General features: G+C 46.0%; 1 protein-coding gene across 1 annotated transcript in view; it reads right to left on the bottom strand.

The window, feature by feature from the left end:
• LOC144162544 (dnaJ homolog subfamily C member 21-like) overlaps positions 1-21,479 on the bottom strand; it is a 37,506-nt gene that overhangs the window by 9,391 nt on the left and 6,636 nt on the right. Inside the window, exons 2-9 of the mRNA XM_077693126.1 lie at positions 21,234-21,362; positions 17,380-17,468; positions 15,643-15,759; positions 12,981-13,154; positions 11,704-11,754; positions 8,602-8,681; positions 6,851-6,996; positions 5,463-5,571 (exon numbers count right to left, since the gene is read on the bottom strand). Of these exons, the coding sequence (XP_077549252.1) occupies positions 5,463-5,571; positions 6,851-6,996; positions 8,602-8,681; positions 11,704-11,754; positions 12,981-13,154; positions 15,643-15,759; positions 17,380-17,468; positions 21,234-21,362 (895 nt within the window). The remainder of the gene's footprint in view (positions 1-5,462; positions 5,572-6,850; positions 6,997-8,601; positions 8,682-11,703; positions 11,755-12,980; positions 13,155-15,642; positions 15,760-17,379; positions 17,469-21,233; positions 21,363-21,479) is intronic.

Raw genomic sequence — 21,479 nt, 5'->3', positions numbered from 1 at the left:
AACCGCGCGGTAGATTTGGTATCGCGAAAACGTGCAGTGCACGCCAGCGCGGATACAACTGGCGTGGTGTGGGCGGCGCGGTAAGAGGCGGCACCGTGACGTCGGCACTGCCCGTAAAGCGGTGCAGGCAGTTCCAGCGACCGCTTCTAACCGCTCGCCGAAATGCCGCACGGGGCGCAAGCGAAGATGCTCATGCAAGAAAAGAGCTAATAATGTGGGCGAAAAGTGGAATATACAGTTGAACCTCGTTATAAGAGACACTGATGTAAGAGACAAATGGGTATAAGAGACACTATTCACCCACATGGTTGGCTGCCCTATCTTTCCCATTAAATCGACCTCTTTTATAACAGACATTGGATGTAGAAAATTGGTTATAAGGGACAAGTCATCCTTGAACCTTAATCACTAATCTCGCTTGTAACAGACATTTTAACTTCATTTTAACTTCAGATGCAGTGCCACCAGTCACTGATTGCAGTTGCTTCCATTGTGGAAACACAGGTGGACGACAGACACCTGCAGTCGCTATTTATTATAACTTCAGCAAACACACAGTGGTTCAGTCAGCTATGAAATGACGATAAGAAGCCTTGCCAATGGAAATGCAACTCACAGAAGTGGTTGAAGCTTACTGCCACCCATTGGAGTGCGACCGCACATGCGGGCTCTCCCACTTGCGTAGCTCCCAATCAAGAAGCATCGCAGATGTTGAGTCCTGCAAGCCTGATGAATAGCCTGAGCACACAGTGAAAGAAGCTGTGCGCTCTGGCTATTCATCAGGCTTGTGAACTCAACATCTATGATTCATCTTCCACAAACAAGGAAAGGAAAAAAAGCTTGTAGAATCGGTTGTAAAAAACAGTGTAAATACAGTCATGAAGCAAACAAAGTTTCATAAAAATTCTGGGACCAAACATTAATTAGAATGAATCTTTTGAAACATGCTGTAGCGTTCTTTTGAGCTTATATTAGTCATACAGTGCCCACATTGAACTAGGGTCTGATTAGTAAGTGAAAACATGGTACCCTGCTTATAAGAGACATCTCGTATAAGAGACAGAAACTGCTCCCCGGTACGTGTCTCTTATAAAGGGGTTCAACTGTAAACCACCATCCACGCTGCTTGTGAAAGCGCTCATCAAAAAAATACCGCGGTGGTAAGCCTAAACACCAGTGGCGCGGCTAGCGGGCTTGGAGCGCTTCGAATCTCCCACCATTAAGTACGCGTCTCCCCATTGGTGCAAGTAGTCAGGCTCCTCCCACTGCCACGCGAAGAAGCCACCGCGAGCGCGGAATCGTCAACACGAGCACGAAAAAAAAAAAAAAAAAAAAACGCCGATGAGCATGATTCATGCGCGAAAACGGGCCATGCGGTTCACGATTAATAAAAACAATTTGCCGCGCGCGGATGGGGAGTCTGTCGCTATCTTCCGAGATGCATCAAGCAAGGACAGTTGTGGTTATCACATACGCACGAACTAAAAGGTGCCTTTTTTTTTCTTTGGGTGTCTACGATAGAGGAGGGCAAGGGGTGAACGCTGCGTCAGACGGACGATTTCATTCCTTCTTTTTTCTTTTGCTACCCTAAAACGATGCCTCAGCTGCGCTTGTCGATCAGCAGACCCGCCGAAAAACCGCATTATAAACGGTATTGTGCTTCGGCCGACCGCATCTTAAGCGGTATGCTTATGAATTGAGTTCTATGGGAGGCAAACCGGTGGTCGCAAAAACCCGCGTTATATCCGGTCCCGCACTATAAGTGGTTACGTTATAAATGGTCTACACTGTATACGCAACCGTGGTAAGCCTAAACATCTCCGGCGGGGCCAGCGGGCAGGGGGGTTAAGCGAGCTCCGAGACCGTACAAATCGTGGGCGCTGACATGATACAATTCCCACGGTTGCCAGATCAATTGTATTCAGCTCTCTAAAAAGTTGTTCCGTAATTATTTAACTAAAACAAAGAACTGAAGCAAAATTGTTACAAATAATTGCCTCAGTAATTAAAACTAGCTTTAAAAAACTTTTAGTGTAATTAAGCTCTAATTAGCGAACAAAGAGTAAGTGCGTAGTTCAGTTTTGGTTTCGATCTTCTTTAAAGGAGTACGGACACCAAATTTTGATACCTAAAAAATGATATAATTGGCTTCAGTAGTTTGTACAGATGCCTCACAGAAATTTTTGCAGCGATCCAAGGCCGGATTCACATCTAAAATCGATTTTGATTGTCCAGGCCGCGAGCTTCCACAAATTGGCAGCACTAGCGCAATCGCTTTCGGCATGACGAAACATTGGCCTGAGTGTCTGGCCGGTTCAGGGTGACGTCATATAGTCGTTTTCAGAACTGGAGACGATATCCTGCGCTGCTGTTGTCGGTGGTATTCGTTTGGGCAGGAGACGTGGGTGTAGCTGTGTGAGCAATGCTTGTAAACGTTGCGTGTTCGACGTCTTTGATCTTCAGTTCATTGCCGGCGCATGGTGTTCGGCACTGGTGCCGAAAACTGCGCGATGTCGACAAACACCGCGGCGATGCGGCGGTGCGCGTCGCCGAGCTCGCCCAAGTTGTGCTGTGGCAAGCTCGCGGTATGCGAAGTACTGCTCGTGGAAGCCTGTCCGAGCAAATCGACAACGACGCCAAGATGCATTATTTTCCACGCGACGACATGCAGCGCTAAACGTGGACTGAGTTCGTGCGCGCCGGCGGCCGCAAGAACTGTCGCCCAAGCCAGCGGGCTCGGGGTTGCACGGGTCACCTTGGGTGTTGGGAACTTAGTATCGTGGCGACTATTTGATCGCTGGTATCTGTACAACTGCGAATGACCATCCCTTACACAACTTTTCACCACACTATCATCCCCTTTTTCGCATATGAAGCTTTATTTTGGCAATAATTTCCGTTTCAGCGATCGGTGACCAAGACGTCTGCCGCGGCCTGTTTTGATTCTAGCACGCAGGTGGCGCCATCTTTCGGCCGCTCGCCGCACCGTGGTGCCAGCAGTGCTGGGTCGGAGCGCCGAACCTCCGCTGCTGGTCAGCGTAGGCTTACCATCGCGGCAAATATCTGAACGCCACTTTTAAATTCAGCGCTGATAACAACTCCTAGCACAATTTTCAACACACTAACATCTACTTTCTCGCATGTGGAGCTTCTTTTTCGTGATCAGATTGATTAGAAGAGTGGCGACAAGCTGTTGCTATATGCTATTTTCGTAATTACTGGGCCAATAGGTATTCTTTACAGCATAAAAACTGAAAGGGAGAAATTTCGTGTCAGTACTCCTTTAAGTGTGCCAGGAAGTGGCCAGGCCCTTGCGCCTGACTTGCGTAGTGTGTGTGTGTGCAGTCTCCAGCTCAGATCTGCGTGCGTGCAAAACGTGTACAACTGGTACAACTCGGATGCACGCGCTGAGCAAGTGGCCCCAGGGCGCTTGCGAGGCTGTCATTCATTTCTTCACGTTAAGCACCCTATCTATTGCCCCTGAATTATTTATAATTGACGCCGGGACAGTGATTCCGATCTGACCTTGACTACCGCAAGTTCACACAGGCTACGGAGTGGCAGCCAGCGATCGTTCCCTTTGGAAGAGAAATAAAAGGAGCTTTTATAATCGTTCAGTTCCAGTTGTTTTGTTCATGGAACTTCTTACAGCTCTCCGTGCTTCGAACTTTCCTGCAAACGTTCGTTAAGGTAGAACGTAAAAAATAGATAACGAAATGCGGTTTCTTTTTTAATCATTCACAATAAGTCAATGTTCTCTCCTCGCGCGCTCTGTGCGGCAAATTACTGCCCATTCAATACTGCCCATTCAGTCCTGCAAGCTTTCCCTTTTGAAGTGGTGGAAAGCAGCTAGAACTTGACGAATACAGACAGATAAAAAAAAAAAAAAAACGGGACACGCCGCTGACTGTATTTCGCATGCTCCCTTGGCATGTATTCTTCCACTCCGTTGGCCTACAATCGACCGTGCTCTTTCGTTCCTATGCTTCAAAGGGCCGCGACTCACCGGCAATATCAACGTAACATTTTTTTTTTGTCAATAAAGGTTTTACATTCAGCTAAAGCCACAGTTCACTTCGTTTGAAAAGCATTGAGTGACTAGTAAAATTTCACAGAGTAGCAAATAAAGCGGCTAAGCACAAAAATGCACAGAGATCATGACGGAGATTCATTTTTCTGTGCGCCCCAGCACGGATCAGCTGATTCCTTGGCGTCCTCGCGCATGCGATCAGTCGCATTCCAGCTTGCGCGCAAGTGCTGTGTGAGCATTGCCACATCTTGCTCAAATAGTCTCAGTACATATAAGTCACACGCTAAACCGAAAACACGTCGGTTGCCTACCCACAGGAGATAAACTACGCAATGCTGTCGACGCTGCCGACGGAAATTCCGCATGGCCAGCCTTGTTACAATTAATCCCAGCATGCTTCACTAGCCGGACGTGGAAACGCCACAGTAGCACGTTGCCAGATTACAACCCATCGCTTTTGCCGCTTTTAGTAAGCAAAAGCTCAGCTGGCAACCTTCAAATCGTTGTATCATGTCTGCCACTGTGTGTCGTACGGTTCCAATGCATTGGCTCAGTGGCGTGCTTTCCCTCTAGAGTCAGTATATTATCTCTATGCCAACGGGCCTTCCGGAGCGTTTTAAGACTGCCACCATGAAGAGCGCGCCTCGCCATTGGCGCAAGTCGGCAGGCTCCTTCCACCGCCGCGTGCATTGGGCGTCATTTTCTGAGCGAGGTAGAATCTGTCGCGGGGGCGAAATCGTCAACGCAGGCGTGAAAATGACGCGCGTGCAACGCCGACACGCACGAATCACATGTGGCTGCACGTTGCGTCGACGATGTCTTGTGTCGGCGTCGACGATTGCGTCGACTCCCGCGTTGACGATTTGGGCCGGCACCCCGGCGGCAGCCTCTGCCTCACTTGCCGCGAACGGCAGTGGCAGGAGCCTCACGACTTGCGCCAATGGGGAGACGTGTGCCTCAAGGCGGCAATTTCGAAGCGCTCGCAGCAGCTGGCTGGGCCAACTCCGCGGCCGATATTTGGCGCGGATGGCATTTTATAGCGCTGTTTTCTCCGACACTGTAAGCTCCTTTCCCGCATGAGCAATTTAGTTTACACCTTGAGCAACTTGCACCTCTTTGCGGCAAGAGCCGACGCCATGTTGCCGCCGCCTGTCACATAGGCGGCACTACTCCATTTTTTCTCGTTTTCTGATGATATGAATTTTTCGGGTGATACAAATATTTGTGCCGACCCTTGAGATTCGTATGACCAAGATTCCACTGTATTTCTAGGGGGAGTTTGCTGGGACCACGGCGAAGCGTCCCGGTGATGCTTGCAGTAAAGCCGACATTGTTGTCAGCAGGACAAAGCAATTTCTTAAGTCAACCAAACTTGCATGTTGTCTTCATGGCCCTTTTAAGATCACGTATCACTCGTAGAGAAGTCACTCACGCTTTGTCCGACTTGAAACATTTGTCGCAGGCCACACAGTAGAGTTCGTCCAGCTCCTCCTCCTCCTCCTCTTCCACAGACTCCTCGCTTCCGGACACCGCACCGTTTGCTGAAATGATGGGCGCAGCTCAGTACAGCAGCTTGAAATTACACAACACTAAGCCCCATCCTTGACTACTAACTAAAACCCAATACGATAAGGTACTAAGCAAGCATCTCCCAATACTCCTTTGGCAGGAGTGTCCGAATAGTGGCTCTCGTCTTCGAAGCGAACAATGATATTTTAAAATAAGTTCAAGGTGAATAATTCGAACGGTCCCAAAAAAGGAAGAAACCAGCTGCAGCCATGAAAACTGCACTGAGCACTCAAATTGGGTACGCGATAACGCTGAATTGGGTACCTAGCTAGACTAAACGTGTTCACATTAACATCTTGCGAACATGTCCGCAGCTGCAGCATTAGCAGGTGCTCGACCGCCACTGAGACATTTCAAATACACAAAGATCATTGGGACTCCACCCAAGGTGACGGAAAGAAGAAGGGGGGGGAGCAAAGAGTGGCTTTAGGGGTGAAGCCCCTTAGGGGCTGGGGCTGTTGGCGTCTCCTGTCGTCGTCATAATCGTCGTGTCATGTAGTCACGATACTAAAACACTGGGACACTGTTTACGCCTCGCGCTAGAACGTAACGTGTACTAAAAAAACACGGAACACTCATTTACACTTCACGCTACAAAGCTTAGTGCTTCAAAGACGAGACTTTTACAGCAAAGCTGTATACCACTAGTACAAGCAGTTCCATCTCCGTTGGCAAAAAACGCCAAGAACACGCTTATACACCGCATGCTTCGCCCCTCCCCAGGCTTCCTGTTAGTAGAGATGGCCCGGGATTTTTTATAAAAACATATCACAGGTTAGTGACTTTTTGGTTTATTTCACTACCGTCTTTGCCTGCCCCTTTGTGACTGACTGATGAACTGACTGATGCTAGCTGTTAATGGCACAAGGATCCACTAACTAAACCGGTACAGGTACAATGTGGAGGACTCCAAGCGTGAATCGTTTCCATTTTAGTAATCACATGAAAAGCAAGGTCAGCTACCGAGTAACTGGATTAGAGGGTCATTATGATAAAATATAGGGATGCACAGCTTAAGAGTTGCTGCATCAGACGGCTACACAAGAACAACTGAAGTCAACTGCGACGTTTAAGAGTGGGGGCAGAGTTGGGCATCACGTTACTTCAGAGGGAAGTTTCTTAGCAAGGCAAGAGCTTAGGGGACCCTGATTTCTCGCTACAAGTGCTCAGCCCCCCGTCCCCCTCCCCCTCCATCAAACGGAGCTCTCTGATGTGCTTCTCATAAAATTCTCAACGGCCGCCAAGGCGTACCTCCAGATTGGTCAGAAGCCGCAACGCCGGACTGCGCGTTGCTTTCCTGGCCAAACTGAGAGTCCAGCTGGGCCTCAATGTCCTTCAGCTGGACTTCGAGCTGCGCCATGGAGCACCACTCGGACTCCTCGTATTCCGCCATCGCCCTGCAGCCAAGAGTCCAGGGAGAGAAAAAACAGAAAAGAACCATCCTTAGTACATTGTGGAGAGCCCCTTTCTGATTGGAGAAAACAGGCCCCTGGAATACATTTTCTGACACCCTTATACCACAAGTACCCTGGTTCAAGATGCATGACTGACAAACCTGGCCACCACGATGCACCCCCACTAGTGCCACCTACTGGTTCGCTTGCACACACCTTCTATTCTCTTGAGCAACTGCTGAACACGCTTCGCTTTTCGGCCCCAGTGGCCTAGGAGTAGAGTCGCAGGTTTTCACCCTAACGACCTGGGTTGGTGCTGCAGTCGTTTTTATTTTTCACATAAGACCAACGCCATTTTGTTTTTGCTGCAACATGTTCTCTTATGTCACATCTAAGCATTTTTGTAAAAATTGAGGATAGTTTGGAATCTTCTAGGTCGGTTGAGCTTACGAATGCATTCATTAGTTGTTCGATTCTTCCATTACAACGCGAAAAAGGCAAACGTGGGGTGTGTCTATATAGCCAGGTTTGTCAAATATGCGTACACCATGCACTTGTCACCTTGTGGCAGACCCCAAATTCAGTCGCGTTTACAGCTGTATGTGGGTAGGCATCAGGGGCAGATGATTCTAAACTTAGGGAGTGGATGTGTACGCGGGCATGGGCATAAAGCAGCAATTTATTTTTTTTGTGTGTGTGTGGGTATGCTGCCGTTTCCAGTTGCGTCAAAATATACGTGTGAAAAAAATTTTTCCACCAACTTCTCGACCGTGAAGCACGCCATAAAGCTTGCATCGAAAACTTGACATTACGTCTTGCAATCAGCTAGAATTTTTGGCTTTTATGGTTGCAACTCCTCCTTTGAAAGCAGAGGACCTATCCCGAGAGCTCACTGCCTGGCAAAGGCCAGCTGTTCTTAAAACGTGCGCTCGGTAAGCCTGTGCTTTGATAGTGGAGACGCATGCATGCCAAGCTACCAGCGATGACCAACGAACACATGAACCATGCCCGGAGAAAGTAGACGTTATAGCAGAAAGCAGAAAGGATGCACAAAAACACCAGGTCCATGGATAACCATAGAGTTTACGATACAATGCTTTAAGGGTACTAACGACTGCCTTTAAAAATTGAATACTGCTTTTGGAGGGGCTTTGCTTTGCTGCTATATTTCCAGCCACATGGAAACAAAAGATATTTTTTTCACTCCCATCCCTTGCAATTTTGTACTTTTAGTTTCGTTAAAAATAGTACGTAACACTCGAAGCAATGAAGGATTACCAACCAAAATTTGTATGTAAGTAGTTCCTTATCTCTGTCCATTTGGTCTGTCATTTAATTTAGTCTGCTGTAGCTTGAGAAGGCTTGTGGCTGGCAGCTGTTCCATTTCATATTTTCGATGTCCCGCCTTGTCCCGCCTCACTAATATAATGTTATGCCAGGCCGCCTAGCTTACCCCACTAGTTAAAGCTATAAAAACAACACACTGGCGTGAAAAACAAATAATGCTAACTTGCACATAATGACTCTTTACGAGACTCTTTCATAAGCTTTTCATGAAATCCAGCGCACATCCTCGATGCAGTTCACAAATACAAGAAGCAGTCTCACTTTTTCTGCTCCAGTATTCGCTGCACCCTCTTGGCCTCAGACTTCCGGGAACTCTCAGCAGCTTTCTCCTCGAGTTCTTTCTGCAGGCAAGATCAACACAAGCAGAAAATAAAAACAAAACAGTGATACAGTCACCCACAGATTGGGGAAAAAAAGGTATCACTGACACAACCATATTTTTTTAATGAACAGCAAAAATAAACAAGCAATTACAACCCCTTATTCACATTAAAAAAACGGTTTTAAAACACCTACTAATTTATTGATTGATTGTTGGGTTTAACGCGCCGACGCAACGCAGGCGATGAGGCGCGCCGTAGTGGAGGGCTCTGGATTAATTTTGACCACCTGGGTAATTTTTAACGTGCGCCGAAATCTCGTACGCACGGGCGTTTTTTTCTTTTCGCCTCCATCAGAAAAGCGGCCGTTGCAGCCGGGAATCGAACCAGCGTCGTTGGGCTCACCAGCGCAATGCCTTAGCCACTGAGCCACCGCGGCGGGTCACCTACTAATTCCCGCTGATTAAGAGTGGCACGAAGACAAAATACAACTGTGTCTGACACCAAAGACGTAACCTGTGGTAACTGACCCTGTTCCATTTCAGCCATGACAGATGTTTTTTTCAACCGAAAAATGCAGGAGAAACTGGAAAAGTTTCAAATTTTGCCCTACAATGGTATAATGTGAGCCCAAGTGACGTATTATGGTCCATCACCAAAAACATAGCTATCAGTGTGTTAACTACACGCTAGCATTCTTCAACTGATACGATCAAAGGGAACTGCTGGAAACAACTTCCCAGTCACGTTTCTTAGTAATAATAGTGTTTGGTGGCAGCAAATCGCACAAACGAGATTCTATGACATCACGGGGAGATGGCCAGAAAGTGAACGGGGAGTCACCAGTGCTTGTCACGTTTTCTTAAATGCCTCGGTTATTCGTTCGAAGTTTGTGACAAAATTGGTATGATGGTTATCGAGACAAAGTAGTCTCATTAACGAACCCAACTTGCATTTTGTCTTCACGGCCTCTTAATTCAAATAGTCAACTGCCAACGCAATGCTTCAGGAGGATCACAAATTTTTAATGCGGAGCTGTTTTAAGCTTTTAGTCCCACCGTCGAGCGCTATCAGAAAACTGAGCCCAGCCGAGCACACGTGAGCGCACACCTCGTTAGAAGCACCCAGTGTCGTCCAGGCTTGCACGTGGGTTTGTGCCAAGTGAGAAGCTCACAAAAATATACCAAGAAAACAGTTCACGTGCGTTCGCGCTTGAAATGGGGAGCACAGACTCCTAGTTTGCGAAGCCGGTTTCCGCAGGTTCTAGCGTGGGCTAACACGGTCCACTTTTGGAGAGATTCTACATCTCGCCCAAAGCGGGTTGTGGACAAAACAATACAGGCCTGCCAGTCATAGAAAACTTTCAGCAGCACGTTCAAAAATTCATTTGAGGAGCAACAGGTGGGTCTCAGACGAAGAGAGAGGGGCCACCAGCTCAGCTGTTTCTCCAGCCTTGTGCCACCAGTGCAAGCTGCCCAATTTTTTTAAAGCTTAGATTCTTAAAGGGGACATGCAGACAAAATACAAGTTTGTTTTATTCGAAAGATTTCACGCTTCAAAGTTCTCCCAGCGCTTGTACGGCAGCAAACGATGCCGTATTCACTGAGAAATTAATCAATTTACGTTAAAATTTTGATTCTCCCGCCAAATCGTGCGTTTTCGTGATGTATGCCATGGAATCGCAAGGGTTGGTGTTCAAACAAAATTCCAGTGCGTCATTACGCTCCGCAGCCTTGCTTAACGTCAGTCCTCCTAGATGGTGCTACCATAGTCATTGGCAAATCGTTGTCCGCCATAGCTTTGTTTTTGACCGTATTTGCACCTAGCTTGTGTTTGTTACGGTAGAAAGTAATCGTTTCGTGAAACGTTGGGTGTGCTCGACAAACAGGGTCATGTAAGACAACATCACTCACACCCCTCAGCCACTGTCCTGTAAGACAACTCCAAAGCAACGGAGTGTTGTTGCAGCTAAACCAAGCACAGTGCGCCCAGTACCAACAGCAGCGCGGATCGGCACTTCTATGTTTACGTGTATTTTCGTAACTTTCAGTGTTTACCTTACCATTCTTACTGCTGTAAAATGAATATGCATTACATTTGAGCACAAACAGCTCATTCAGCAAGCTTATAAGCCCTGCCTAATTATAAGCCCTCCCCGAGTCCATAACCCAACAGCAGACCGGCATGGTGCTTCGTAGCGCAGCAGATGGGGCTCACACATTGCTCGCACTTGCTTGCTGACCCGACCAAATAGGTAACTGCGGTAACTTGGGTTAACGTTGACGTCGCTCGAGTCACTAACGTCGTATGGCGTCACTGAAACTTCGTTATGATGGAAATACGTTGACGTCGTGGCTAGTGGCACTACCGATGGGTCCTGATCTCCAGAAGAGCATTTAAGTACTTTTTAAAAGCGAATAAAAATATACATAAAACATTTAATGTACCCAGCCCTTCGTGTTGAGCGTCCTTGCATACAGAAAAAGCCTACAGCAGGCTTTTTACAAAGGTAAAATTTGGCGTCTCAACCCCTTTAGGTACTGTATTTTTGCGCGTATAACCCGCACCAAAATGTGAAAATTTCAGTGGCAAAGTAGGGGTGTGGATAATACGCGAGGTTTTTTCTTTAGTGCAGCTTCACGGCTATGCGCGTTGTGCCGTGAAGCTCCTACGCAGTACCACTGACTAAGCCTTCCATGGCAGCGATTGAGCAAAACATACAAGGACAAGAAAGAAAAAACAAGGACGAGCGCACTCTAACTTAATTTCATTAATGAATTGTGACTTTCCCCATGCAGTCACTGCATTCTACTTGCTTAATATACGCTTTTTCTGTCTACATAGTTTGTGATGTGTTGTTGCTTGAGCCGTAGCTTTGGTGCAGCCTTTCCTGTACCAAATGTGCGGGCAATACGCGAGGATTTTTTGTTCTTTTCTGGCAGGTTGAAAGTGGGGGTGTGGATTGCATGCAAGGCGGGTTATACGCGCAAAAATATGGTGCCTTTTTCCCCACACGAACGAAAAAAAAACACTGGGAACTTACCTTCCTTTTCTGCACTCTCCTGTCTCGCTTACGGACGAACTGCACCAATTGCTGCACGTAGAAAAGCAAGAAGGAAAAAAAAAAGTATCTTATTAACAACATGTGCCACACAGCCCAGCACAAGGTTTAAGGAGCATCCTCAAGCCCAAATAGCATACATAGTAGTAGTAGACCACACCACATCAAATCAAGCCAAGTGCCTCATTAATCCATTGATATAGCAATACTGGCAGTCTTTCAGTTTCTTCCAAAGGTCAAGACCTTTCCCTTCATTGTCCTGTACAACACAGCCACACCACCTTCACGGTGTCATCGCAAGGTGGCCCGGGAAGCTAAAGTTAATTTAGTTATCAGAACCCTGCACTGATGCAAACAAGGAAGAATAAGTGAAAAAAAAAAAGTGCACTAAAACTGGCTCTAACATGGGAAGTGGGGCTAGACGAGGAACTGATAGCCCTAAAATTATTTGACGGTTGCGAAGCTGAGCAATACGTTTACCAGAGTTGCAGGTGACACACGTGTACACAGAATAAATTGCATTCTGCAAAGAACTCTCACATCATGATCACAACTTTCGTCCCCACTTGGCTTAATAAACAAGAAACAGGGATCAGAAGATGCAGCAAATGAAAAAATATTCATGGAGAACTTTATTTTAAAAGAACGAAAGATGACTAGAACAATCCGCTAACACTTACAGCCGTTCTCAACAACGGCAGTCTCGCCCGGCAAGTTGTTAAAGCGAAGCCTTTCGTAGTGGGACTGTTGGCATCCTGTCAAAAAACTAATGCATTTCCCTATACACCGGTTGGTCGACCGCGAAAAGCTCTGATAAGATCTTTAGACATACGGCGCGTCCGTGAAAGTTCCATTGTTTCAAAATGCTTACTTGAAAATTGCGAAAAAGGTTCGCTTCTAGATAAGGATGCACTCACCGATCATGAAGGAGGAGTGCAATAGTATACTCTTATATCCTAAACCACGTATCGGTATACATTTAGATCGTTCGTAAATGTGTTTACTTAGTGCGCACAAAATTGCCGCATGCATTCGTTCTTCATTTGCGATTTAGGTCTTTGAAGGTTTGACAATCGATTGGACTCACTTACAGCGATGGTTTTGACGTAGTCTTAACGCAGTTTTGATGCGAGAAAAGCTTTCGCTTTCCTGTCACCTTTCTTGAGGAAGGGATGGAAAGTTTTTTTCCATGGGAGAAAAACATGAAGGCTCCCGCTCTGCGAGGTGCTTTGCGTCGCAAAAAGCGGGGCTTGGCTCACCCGGACTTCCTCGTTGCGTTGCCGTCGGGCGGCGTCTCGGAGCTTCCGGTTCTCCCGCTCCATGAGCCGGGCCACTCGCCGGTTGGGCGCTGTCCGCACATCGTACTCGTCGAGCCAGGCGAAGCTTCGAGCGGTGCAGTAGCTCTGCCAGTGGCCGTAAAACGGACCCACAACCTACGCAAATGAGAAACGAGGCAGGGAGCGAAAGAATCGTCAGGTTTATCATCCTGCTACGCTAAAACTCGTACTCTCCACCTACATTCGAAGCAATGCCACGTCACAGGCGGAAACTAAATTTTGCGATATGTACTAGCCTGTGCTATGGCTTGGCATTTTAGCTCTTTCGTTACGGCGAAAAAAATAACCGGTTTCGGGTGCTTGCCCCCCCAATTTTTTTTTTTCCTTTGAACAACTAGACACCTTTAGCATTGTTATACACGAAATTGTACCTGATACTTCGCCCTTTCAAATGCACAGGAGCAATTTTGCGAAAGGTACAATAAACAAAACAAAAAGCACAAAAAATTAAACGCAATAGAAATGGGCAATTTTACTAAGACAGAATATTATTTTGGAAAATCTGAAATATATAACTGGCTCCTATGTTCCTTAGCTATCATTCAATTTATACACAGATCCTGTACACCATGTTCTCGATTTTTGAAGGCCCGTCAATCTAATGGCTGTGCCACTCAGCAAAGCAGTCATGCGCCGGCAGAAAGCAAAGGTAAACATCGCAAGTGGAGCAGAAGACGTTCATTCTGCTTTGTGCCCTGTTTTTCGTAGAAGATCTTGCAATTACTCCTCTTCTTCATCCTTTTCGGCTGGGGTTACTCAGGATCCAGGGGCAAAAAGGGGGCCAAATATCTGCTTCGTCGGGACTAAAATCTGACGATCCCACGTTGTTGCTGGAGTCATCACTGCTGCTGGGGTCATAAAAATGAACAACAGCAGCTGCTGAAGTCCCAGCGACGATAGACAAACTTTGAGGAGTGTGGTGTGAAGTTGACACCACGTCCACCCAGCTTGGAGCTAACTTTGGTTCAAATTTTGCTCACAATGCGGCCTCCGCTCAGTATATGTAAACAAACAAAACTTAAACTGAAAAAGGAGCCGCCAATAAATACACCAGATGGCGATAGTTGTCTGCAAGGCGCCGTTTTGAGTCCGTGTCCGTTGGCCTATGGCACTATAACGAAAAAGTTAAAGGAGTGCTGGCAACAAATTTTCGTGTTCTCTTTTTATTGCTTATTGCTTTTCGCAGCAATCCTAAAATGACACATTAAAAGGAGACTGAAGCCAGCATACAAGTTTTTTCTAGATCGATAGGTTAGCCCACTGAGAACTTAAATATGCCTCTTACACGTAGCTTTTCTTAAAATATGGTAGGGAATAGCGGAAACGTGAAGAAAGGTGCCGCTGCCACTGGCTATACCACGCAAGTTGCATCGGAAGTGGTTAAAATGTCTGGCGTGCCGCTAAATGTGGCTGCCGCTACATGTCCATATTTGGGGCGGCTGTACCGCGTTTCAAGGAAGCTTGCGAGCTACGCACGGGCGGTTGGTTCGATGCCAACATTCGCAGGGCCTCAAAAGGACAACATGTTTTTCTTCAACAAAGCGTCAATAGTGATTACTGGTCCCATAAAGGAACATTTTGCTTAGTGTTCCGAAGCAGCGAAGGTCACGGGATTTTAAGAAAGCCCGACTGATTTCACTGAAACTGGCCAAACCGCTTGTTACACAGTAGTGCTGTTTTGGTTTTTTCTATGCCGCTATACATCACCGCTGCCTCGCTAGCTTACGGTTTATAATGACACAAACAGCGGCTGCAGTCGCTGTTTGTGTCACATTTGATCAGCATTTTATTAGCGATTTCTCAGAAATTAAGGCATCTTTCAGCACGTAATCACTGCTAAAATGGCTATGGGAAAGTCGGACTTTCGTTTGAAACCAACTTGGTTGCCTTGAATGTACCTTTAAATACTTGAGGTCACAACAACTGATAATTAATGTCAGTTTTTTGCAAAGGGCCAGGGAATCGAAAAGGCTCAGGGAGCAGCGAAATGCATTCCAGCAAGTAATGCCGGCAGGGAGTTTCGCCGAACACCGAACGAGGTGCAAATGTGAACCTGCCTTTGATAAGGCAACACTTTCGTTTTGCTCGCGAGACCAAATTTCACGGGAGATATTCGAAGCTTTTGCTATGATGTCGGGGTGCTAAGGAGAGCGCATCAGCTCCCCCTCTATAACTTTCACTACGTGCGAGATGCAGTTTTTGGAGGAATCCTTGTAACAGCCACACACGCCACTGCACGTACTTACGCCAGCGTTTCTTGTAACCTCGTATATCTTTTCCTTTCCCACTTTTCGCATTATATGTTATCTTTCCTCTGCATTTAAAAATTAGTTGCAAGTGAACTGTCTTCGTGTCATCAAAGTGTGCGTTTTTTGCGTTGTCTGTCTCGGTAATACGTCCCAGCGCAAGCACCCAATGATGCTATACGAACTAGCCCGACACCAAGCTTTACTAAAATAAAACAGGCGACCACAAACTATCCCCATATGTGAGGAAACACAGGCCCCCCCCTTTTCGAAAACATGAAAACACCCTGCCACCACCGCGCAAAGCCCCACCGACCATGCTTCAGAGAAACACTCACCTCGTCGTATGAGCTTGTGCTGTCTCCAAATCCTGGCACAGTGACGGGCTCATCCTGGTACGCCTCATCTTCCGCAGCGAGCTTTTGGAAGACTTCTCGGAACACCGCATAAAAACCCTGATGTAACCAGAGAATTCACGCATTAGCAAGGCTGCGGTTGTTGGTTTTTTTTTTTTTTTTTTTTTGTAAAAATCCCAACCTCATCATGGGCTGTATTGCCCAGTTACGTAATCATGTTAGCTCACACGCATGAACAGCTAGCACTGGGTATTAATTTGCACAACTTGTGATATTTTTATTCAACCGGGTTTTTTTTTTCCAAATCAACTTCGATTCTATTCAAATCTTTTATTTCAAGCAATTCAATGATGTTTTATTAAGTGTTGTAAATGGAAAGAGGTAGTTTGAAAACTCTGTTTTCAAGGCAATCTCACACCAGCCGTCCCGGGATGCCGACATTTTTTATCACCTAAGAGTGCGGTCACTGGAATATTGACACCCTGTCCCATGATGTGGTACACCCCATTTGACCATTCAGTCATCGGCTAATGACAACCGTGTGCTCTAACCCTTCGGCTTGCTGCGCGTTTGCGTATATTGCAAATACAGCAAAATCTCAGTAACTTGAACTCTAAGGACATCAACAAATCATTTCAAGCAAAGCAGTCTTGAAAGATTATAAAGGTGCATTTTATAACCACGTGAGCATATCATAGGGTTGCCACCTGCTCGGTTTTGGACCTGCCCGACCGGTTTTTTTAAACAACGGGCTGGTTGCCGGTCCATACTAAAAACCGGCCGTCATTGGCCGGTTTTTTGGCCCTCGTGCCGTGATTATGTCCATTTTGGCGTTCTATAAGCGTCAATTCAACAACTAAGACGATAAATATGTGTCGACAAGCTACGCAAAGACACGCGAGCAGAGAAAATACGCGGGCGAGCACGCTGCCTGAGATGGAGGGGGACGTAAGGGAGGAACAAAACAACGAAATGCTGCCGCTGCGATTACTTTTTAGTAAAGCACATACAGTGCAATAACCAAGCTCTCAACCAATTTCAGTAGAAAGGTTATGTTGATTCCTCTCTAAGAAAGCACTACAATAAATATGTTACTGCATGTCAAAAACATGGAGTCGTTTTTTCAACACAAATTAACATTTTTTGTACCACGCCCCCCCCCCCCCCCCCCCTCCCCCCGAAGGGCCGGTTTTTTTTTCTGGGGAAGGTGGCAACCCTAATATCAGCACATTGGTGCCAACCCCCGAGTGTTACAGCAATTCAAAGTAAGCGAGCCTGAACTATCGGAACTCTATTGCATACAGCCTGCTTGCTATGATGATGGCAGTCGATGAATCTGTTGCAGCAGCTGCTAGCACCATAAGTTTAGCGCTTTGTTTTGCATCATTCTTCGATGAACAGCCTGCAAGCGTGTGTTCATTTGTGAAGTTAGCTGCTTGTATACATGTATCACTTTTTAACAGTCCTTTTTTCTCCCTGGGGTCCGTTACGTTGTCAAAAGCACTCAAATTACTGTGTTTTAAAACAAAGTCAATCAAAGCTACCAAATAATTAAAAAAAAAAACACCAAAGTCCACACACTCACTTATGGAACACTGTTGTTATGAAGGCTTTGTTTTTGTTTTTCTTTCTATTTTTTGGCCTAGAAAATGAGCCCAGCCCAGTTTGTTCTTAGCTGTAACAAAACAAAAAAGTAGAAAGGAAAGTTTGCCACTTCACCTTTTCGCCATCCCCATATCCGCTAAAACAGGAGGAATTGAAGTAGCAGTACACGTCCAAGCTGTCATCTTTGTAGTCCCCGCCTAACCCTGGAAGAAAAGATCACACGTTAATTACACATTTTATTTATTTAAGAAATACTGCAGGTGGTTTTTCACCGTCCTAGCAGGAGAGAGTTACATCAAGTTTCTAGCACAGAAGTCAAAACTATCAGATGTTGTAGCATGAATGCAGTAGTTGGAAGGCACTGAATCCCATTTGTCGACATCCTACAAAAAAAAAAAAAAAAAAAAAAACAATACCTAAATGTGTTCTTTTTAGGAGCATATGGTCTTCAACATTTTTTGAATAATTTAACCTTGACGATCGCTGGGGAGGTGGCAGAATGTACAATTCTTCATTTAAACTAGATTCGTTATTGTACACTGCAAAGAAAACATCGTTATTGTACACTGCAAAGAAAGCATCTTGGGAATGGCAACTTCATGTCATTACAGTTTCAGCGTGACAAAATCAACAATTTCTTTTTATCATTTTACCCTCTGTGGGCATCTTAATGCATCACTCGCATTTAGAAGCCAAGCATGCGTTCATATTTAATGCTACTACACAGCTACCCAATTGAGAGCAAATTCTCTACAGCGCCACCACATCGAGAAAAGCGCGTCGTGATTTTCCTGCATCTCTGAGTGATTTCTGTGATAAGCACTCTGGCTGCAAGTCAAGTCAAAGATAACACCCAGTCTTCCGATACCTGTCGATGCGAGGTCAGCCGTTCAAATCCGTCCACAATGCAATCAGTTGTTCCCGAGGAAGTTTCATTTTCATGCGAGGGTATTTCGGGAGAACTAGTGGTGGTTTAAGTAAGAACTGTTCTGACGAAGTCTGAAACAGTTTTACTACCGTTTTCATGGAGAAAATTCAGGTGGTGGCACTGCAATGTAGGAGGCTTCTGTTACTGAACCATTTCTCCTTGGTGAAAGCACATCCTTCATTCTAGTACATTATGAGTCACACTTTGAAGTCTAAACAAGGCTCCAATTGCAAGATGACATCGAAATGCCGGAGTTAGTTCTGACGACTAACGCGTAAAACAGAGATAGTGAATGTCAGCCATCGTTCGCCAACAAGTTTTGTCTCGAACTCCAAAAGAATTATTTTTTCGGCTTCGCGTGGTTGCGTGAAATCACTGGTTATAAGTAAGTTCATGAAAATTTTTGGGGAGGATTTGTTCCCACCAGTCATACAAAACTGCCGGGTTTCTTCAAGAGGATTAGCCTAAAATTGAGGATCTGGTTCAACGACAGTGCAGACAAAGCTCCGTACCTGCACTGGAAATCACACCGGAAAACAGAACATATTATCTGGATGTGCCCCATTCACCGAAATTGTCGCGATTAGATTCTGCTTTCTCTGGGGCCACTCCGGCCTCCACAGTACTGCAAGTGGCTTGACCCCACTGGTCACACGCATCACGAGGCTTTTGTCCACTTGTCGTCTCCATTCTCCATCCCGACAGACAGAACCACGTCGCCCCTTTATCCCTTCCCATAGCTTTGTGCCGTAAGCCAAGAACCGTTATGAGGGAAAAAATAGCTCAAACAAACCGCAAGTGCTAACATTTTTTGTTTGCATCAAAACTGTTATAAGCAAATTACTTTTTTTTTCCTTGGAAATGCTATTGAAACATTTACCTAAAAAATGTATATTTTGAACTTCTATTACAACCACTTCATATAAATTTTTTTTTTCAGAAGTGCGGACAAGAATTTCACAGTTTCCAATTCTTTTCACAGCATTATTTACAGAAATAAAATTTTTAAGAATGATATTGTTCAAAGGGCGAGCGAGCATGGCTTTTTGTTCACCATATTTTGTTTTTGTTCACCATACAAACAACATTCTAATGTACTTTGCCGGTTCCACGCTCCAATGTGGTTGAGACGTCTACGCACGTTACGGTGGTCACTGTTTTTGATGGGAAGCGAAGTAAAGAAAAAAATGCCCGCCAGTCCACCCTGTGAAGGTCGTTGGAAAGCAAAGCTGTAAACGACACCCACAATGATTACCCATGCGACGTCACTTGAATTCCCACACGTGGCTCGACAAAGAGTGAAACCAAAACGAGTAAAACGCACTTGACCACACCTTTTATTACTTCAAAGAGATAATCTTTGCTAAGGTCAAATCAATGCATGATCCATGAATAGTGGTTGGTTGAGTTGCACTGGTGAAGCACATGAGTGGAAACTCTTTTTTTTTTTTAAAAAATGAAAGGAAGCTCAAACTCGGTGTTCGACGACCGTACTTCTCCTCAGTCTTTGCCAACGCCAACGGAGGTGACGAGATCGGCGGCAGAGACTTTTATTTTATTTATTTATTTATTTAGAGATACTGCAGGCAGCATTGCTGCCCAAGCAGGAGAGGGTTCCAAAAGTTGATTATACAAGGCACGTTCAAACGCACCTACACTTGCACATTCCATAATCGACACGGGCAAACAGTTCCATTGTTCTATGGCAGGGGTTCTCAAGCATGTTGGACCCAGGGAACCCTGCTAAGCTCCGTTGACTGCCAAGGAACCCCCCCCCCTACCCCACCCCTCGCCATTTTTCATTCCGTTCACGCTACATTCACGTGCAATGAATTGAAAAGAGCTTGCTTGCTTATGAATTTATTGCACAAGAACATCGACTTTACGCGAGCACATACGCTAGCAGCACCTATCTCCAAACAGAAAAAATGCGCACGGGGGTAATATAAGGCTGAGATTCAAGTGCAATAGTTCAACCACGCGGCCCGTTTTCGGAGCCTGGCTGGCTACAAGCTGCTGGCGGGATTTATTGCACAGCTTGCACCTTTCTGTTATGCACCAGGATGTGCTTACTGACATTCGGGCATGAGTAATGGAGGTTCCTTAGATCGATCGCACCTTGGGTTCACCATCTAAGTTACCTGGCGAGTGCTGAACCAGGGAAAATTTATCAGTGGCTCGCGGAACCCCGAAAAGGAGCCTGCGGAACCCCTAGGTTCCGCAGAACCCACTTTGAGAAACCATGTTCTATGGTGTCAGAAAAAAAAAAGACTTCTGAAATATTTTAGCGCCGTGTGGGCGAAGTATGGTCGTATGGTTTTGCAGTGATTGATTCTAGATTATCGCTGTGGTGCCGGAAGTAGATAATCTTCGCTTGACAGGCTAGTTTTGTTGTCGTACAGTAGATAGAGAAATTTGAGGCAGGCGACCTGCCGGCGGAGTTGAAGTGATGGCAAGTCAAGAATCTTTATCATTTTTGTTACTGCTTACGATATCCTATTATCTGACAAAATGAACCGTGCAGCAAGACTCTGGATACGCTCAACCTTCGTAATATTGGTGGCATGAAACCGATCCCAGACTATTGACACGTACTTGAGGACTGGGCGAATCAAGACGGAGACGGAGGAGAAGTGGGATGCCATGCATTTGTGTGAGCTTCCTTTAATTTTTTACAAACTCCTAGCGCATGCACAAGGCGCGCACACGGCTGCTACACACGCCGTGGGCGGAGCTCACAGCAGTGCGAGAGGTCACATGACTATCATGTGGCATTTAGCGAGAACGCAGGAGGTAAATCCACAGACGTGCTCGGTGAGTGTACCGTCTGTCTCCCCCATCTCCGCGTGAACTCATATCTCAATCGGTAAGACAACGAGCTCTCGCTCTGTTACTCTATTCGTCCCAGGTTTGATTCCTGGTGGTGCCAGTAACTTCTTTTATTTGTTCACGGGTGTTTTCTGTTGACACCAACGGTCACGAAAGAACTCTTGGGGGGCAGAGGTAAAAAGCTTCGCTTTAAAATATGTCGTAGACTCACCTCCCTTGAGAATGGCGTCGCGATGTTTATCGTACCACGCGCGCTCCTGGGGATCGCTCAGGACGTCGTAGGCTTGCTGGATGACCTTGAACTGTTCTGTTGCCTCCTGCAGGTTATCTGGGTTCTTGTCTGGCAATGAAAGAGTGAAAGAAAAAAAAAAAGGCTTTTGTTTCGCACAACTGCATTGGATATAGGAATACCTCTTTGGGCTAACAAAGGATGGCGAGAAAGTCAGTAGGACAAAAT

The sequence above is a fragment of the Haemaphysalis longicornis genome, unplaced genomic scaffold (genome assembly GCF_048455015.1).
Source record: "Haemaphysalis longicornis isolate Haplotype H1 unplaced genomic scaffold, Haemaphysalis longicornis Haplotype H1 scaffold_12, whole genome shotgun sequence".
NCBI lineage: Eukaryota > Metazoa > Arthropoda > Arachnida > Ixodida > Ixodidae > Haemaphysalis > Haemaphysalis longicornis.
This window is presented reverse-complemented; position numbering and strand designations above follow the sequence as displayed.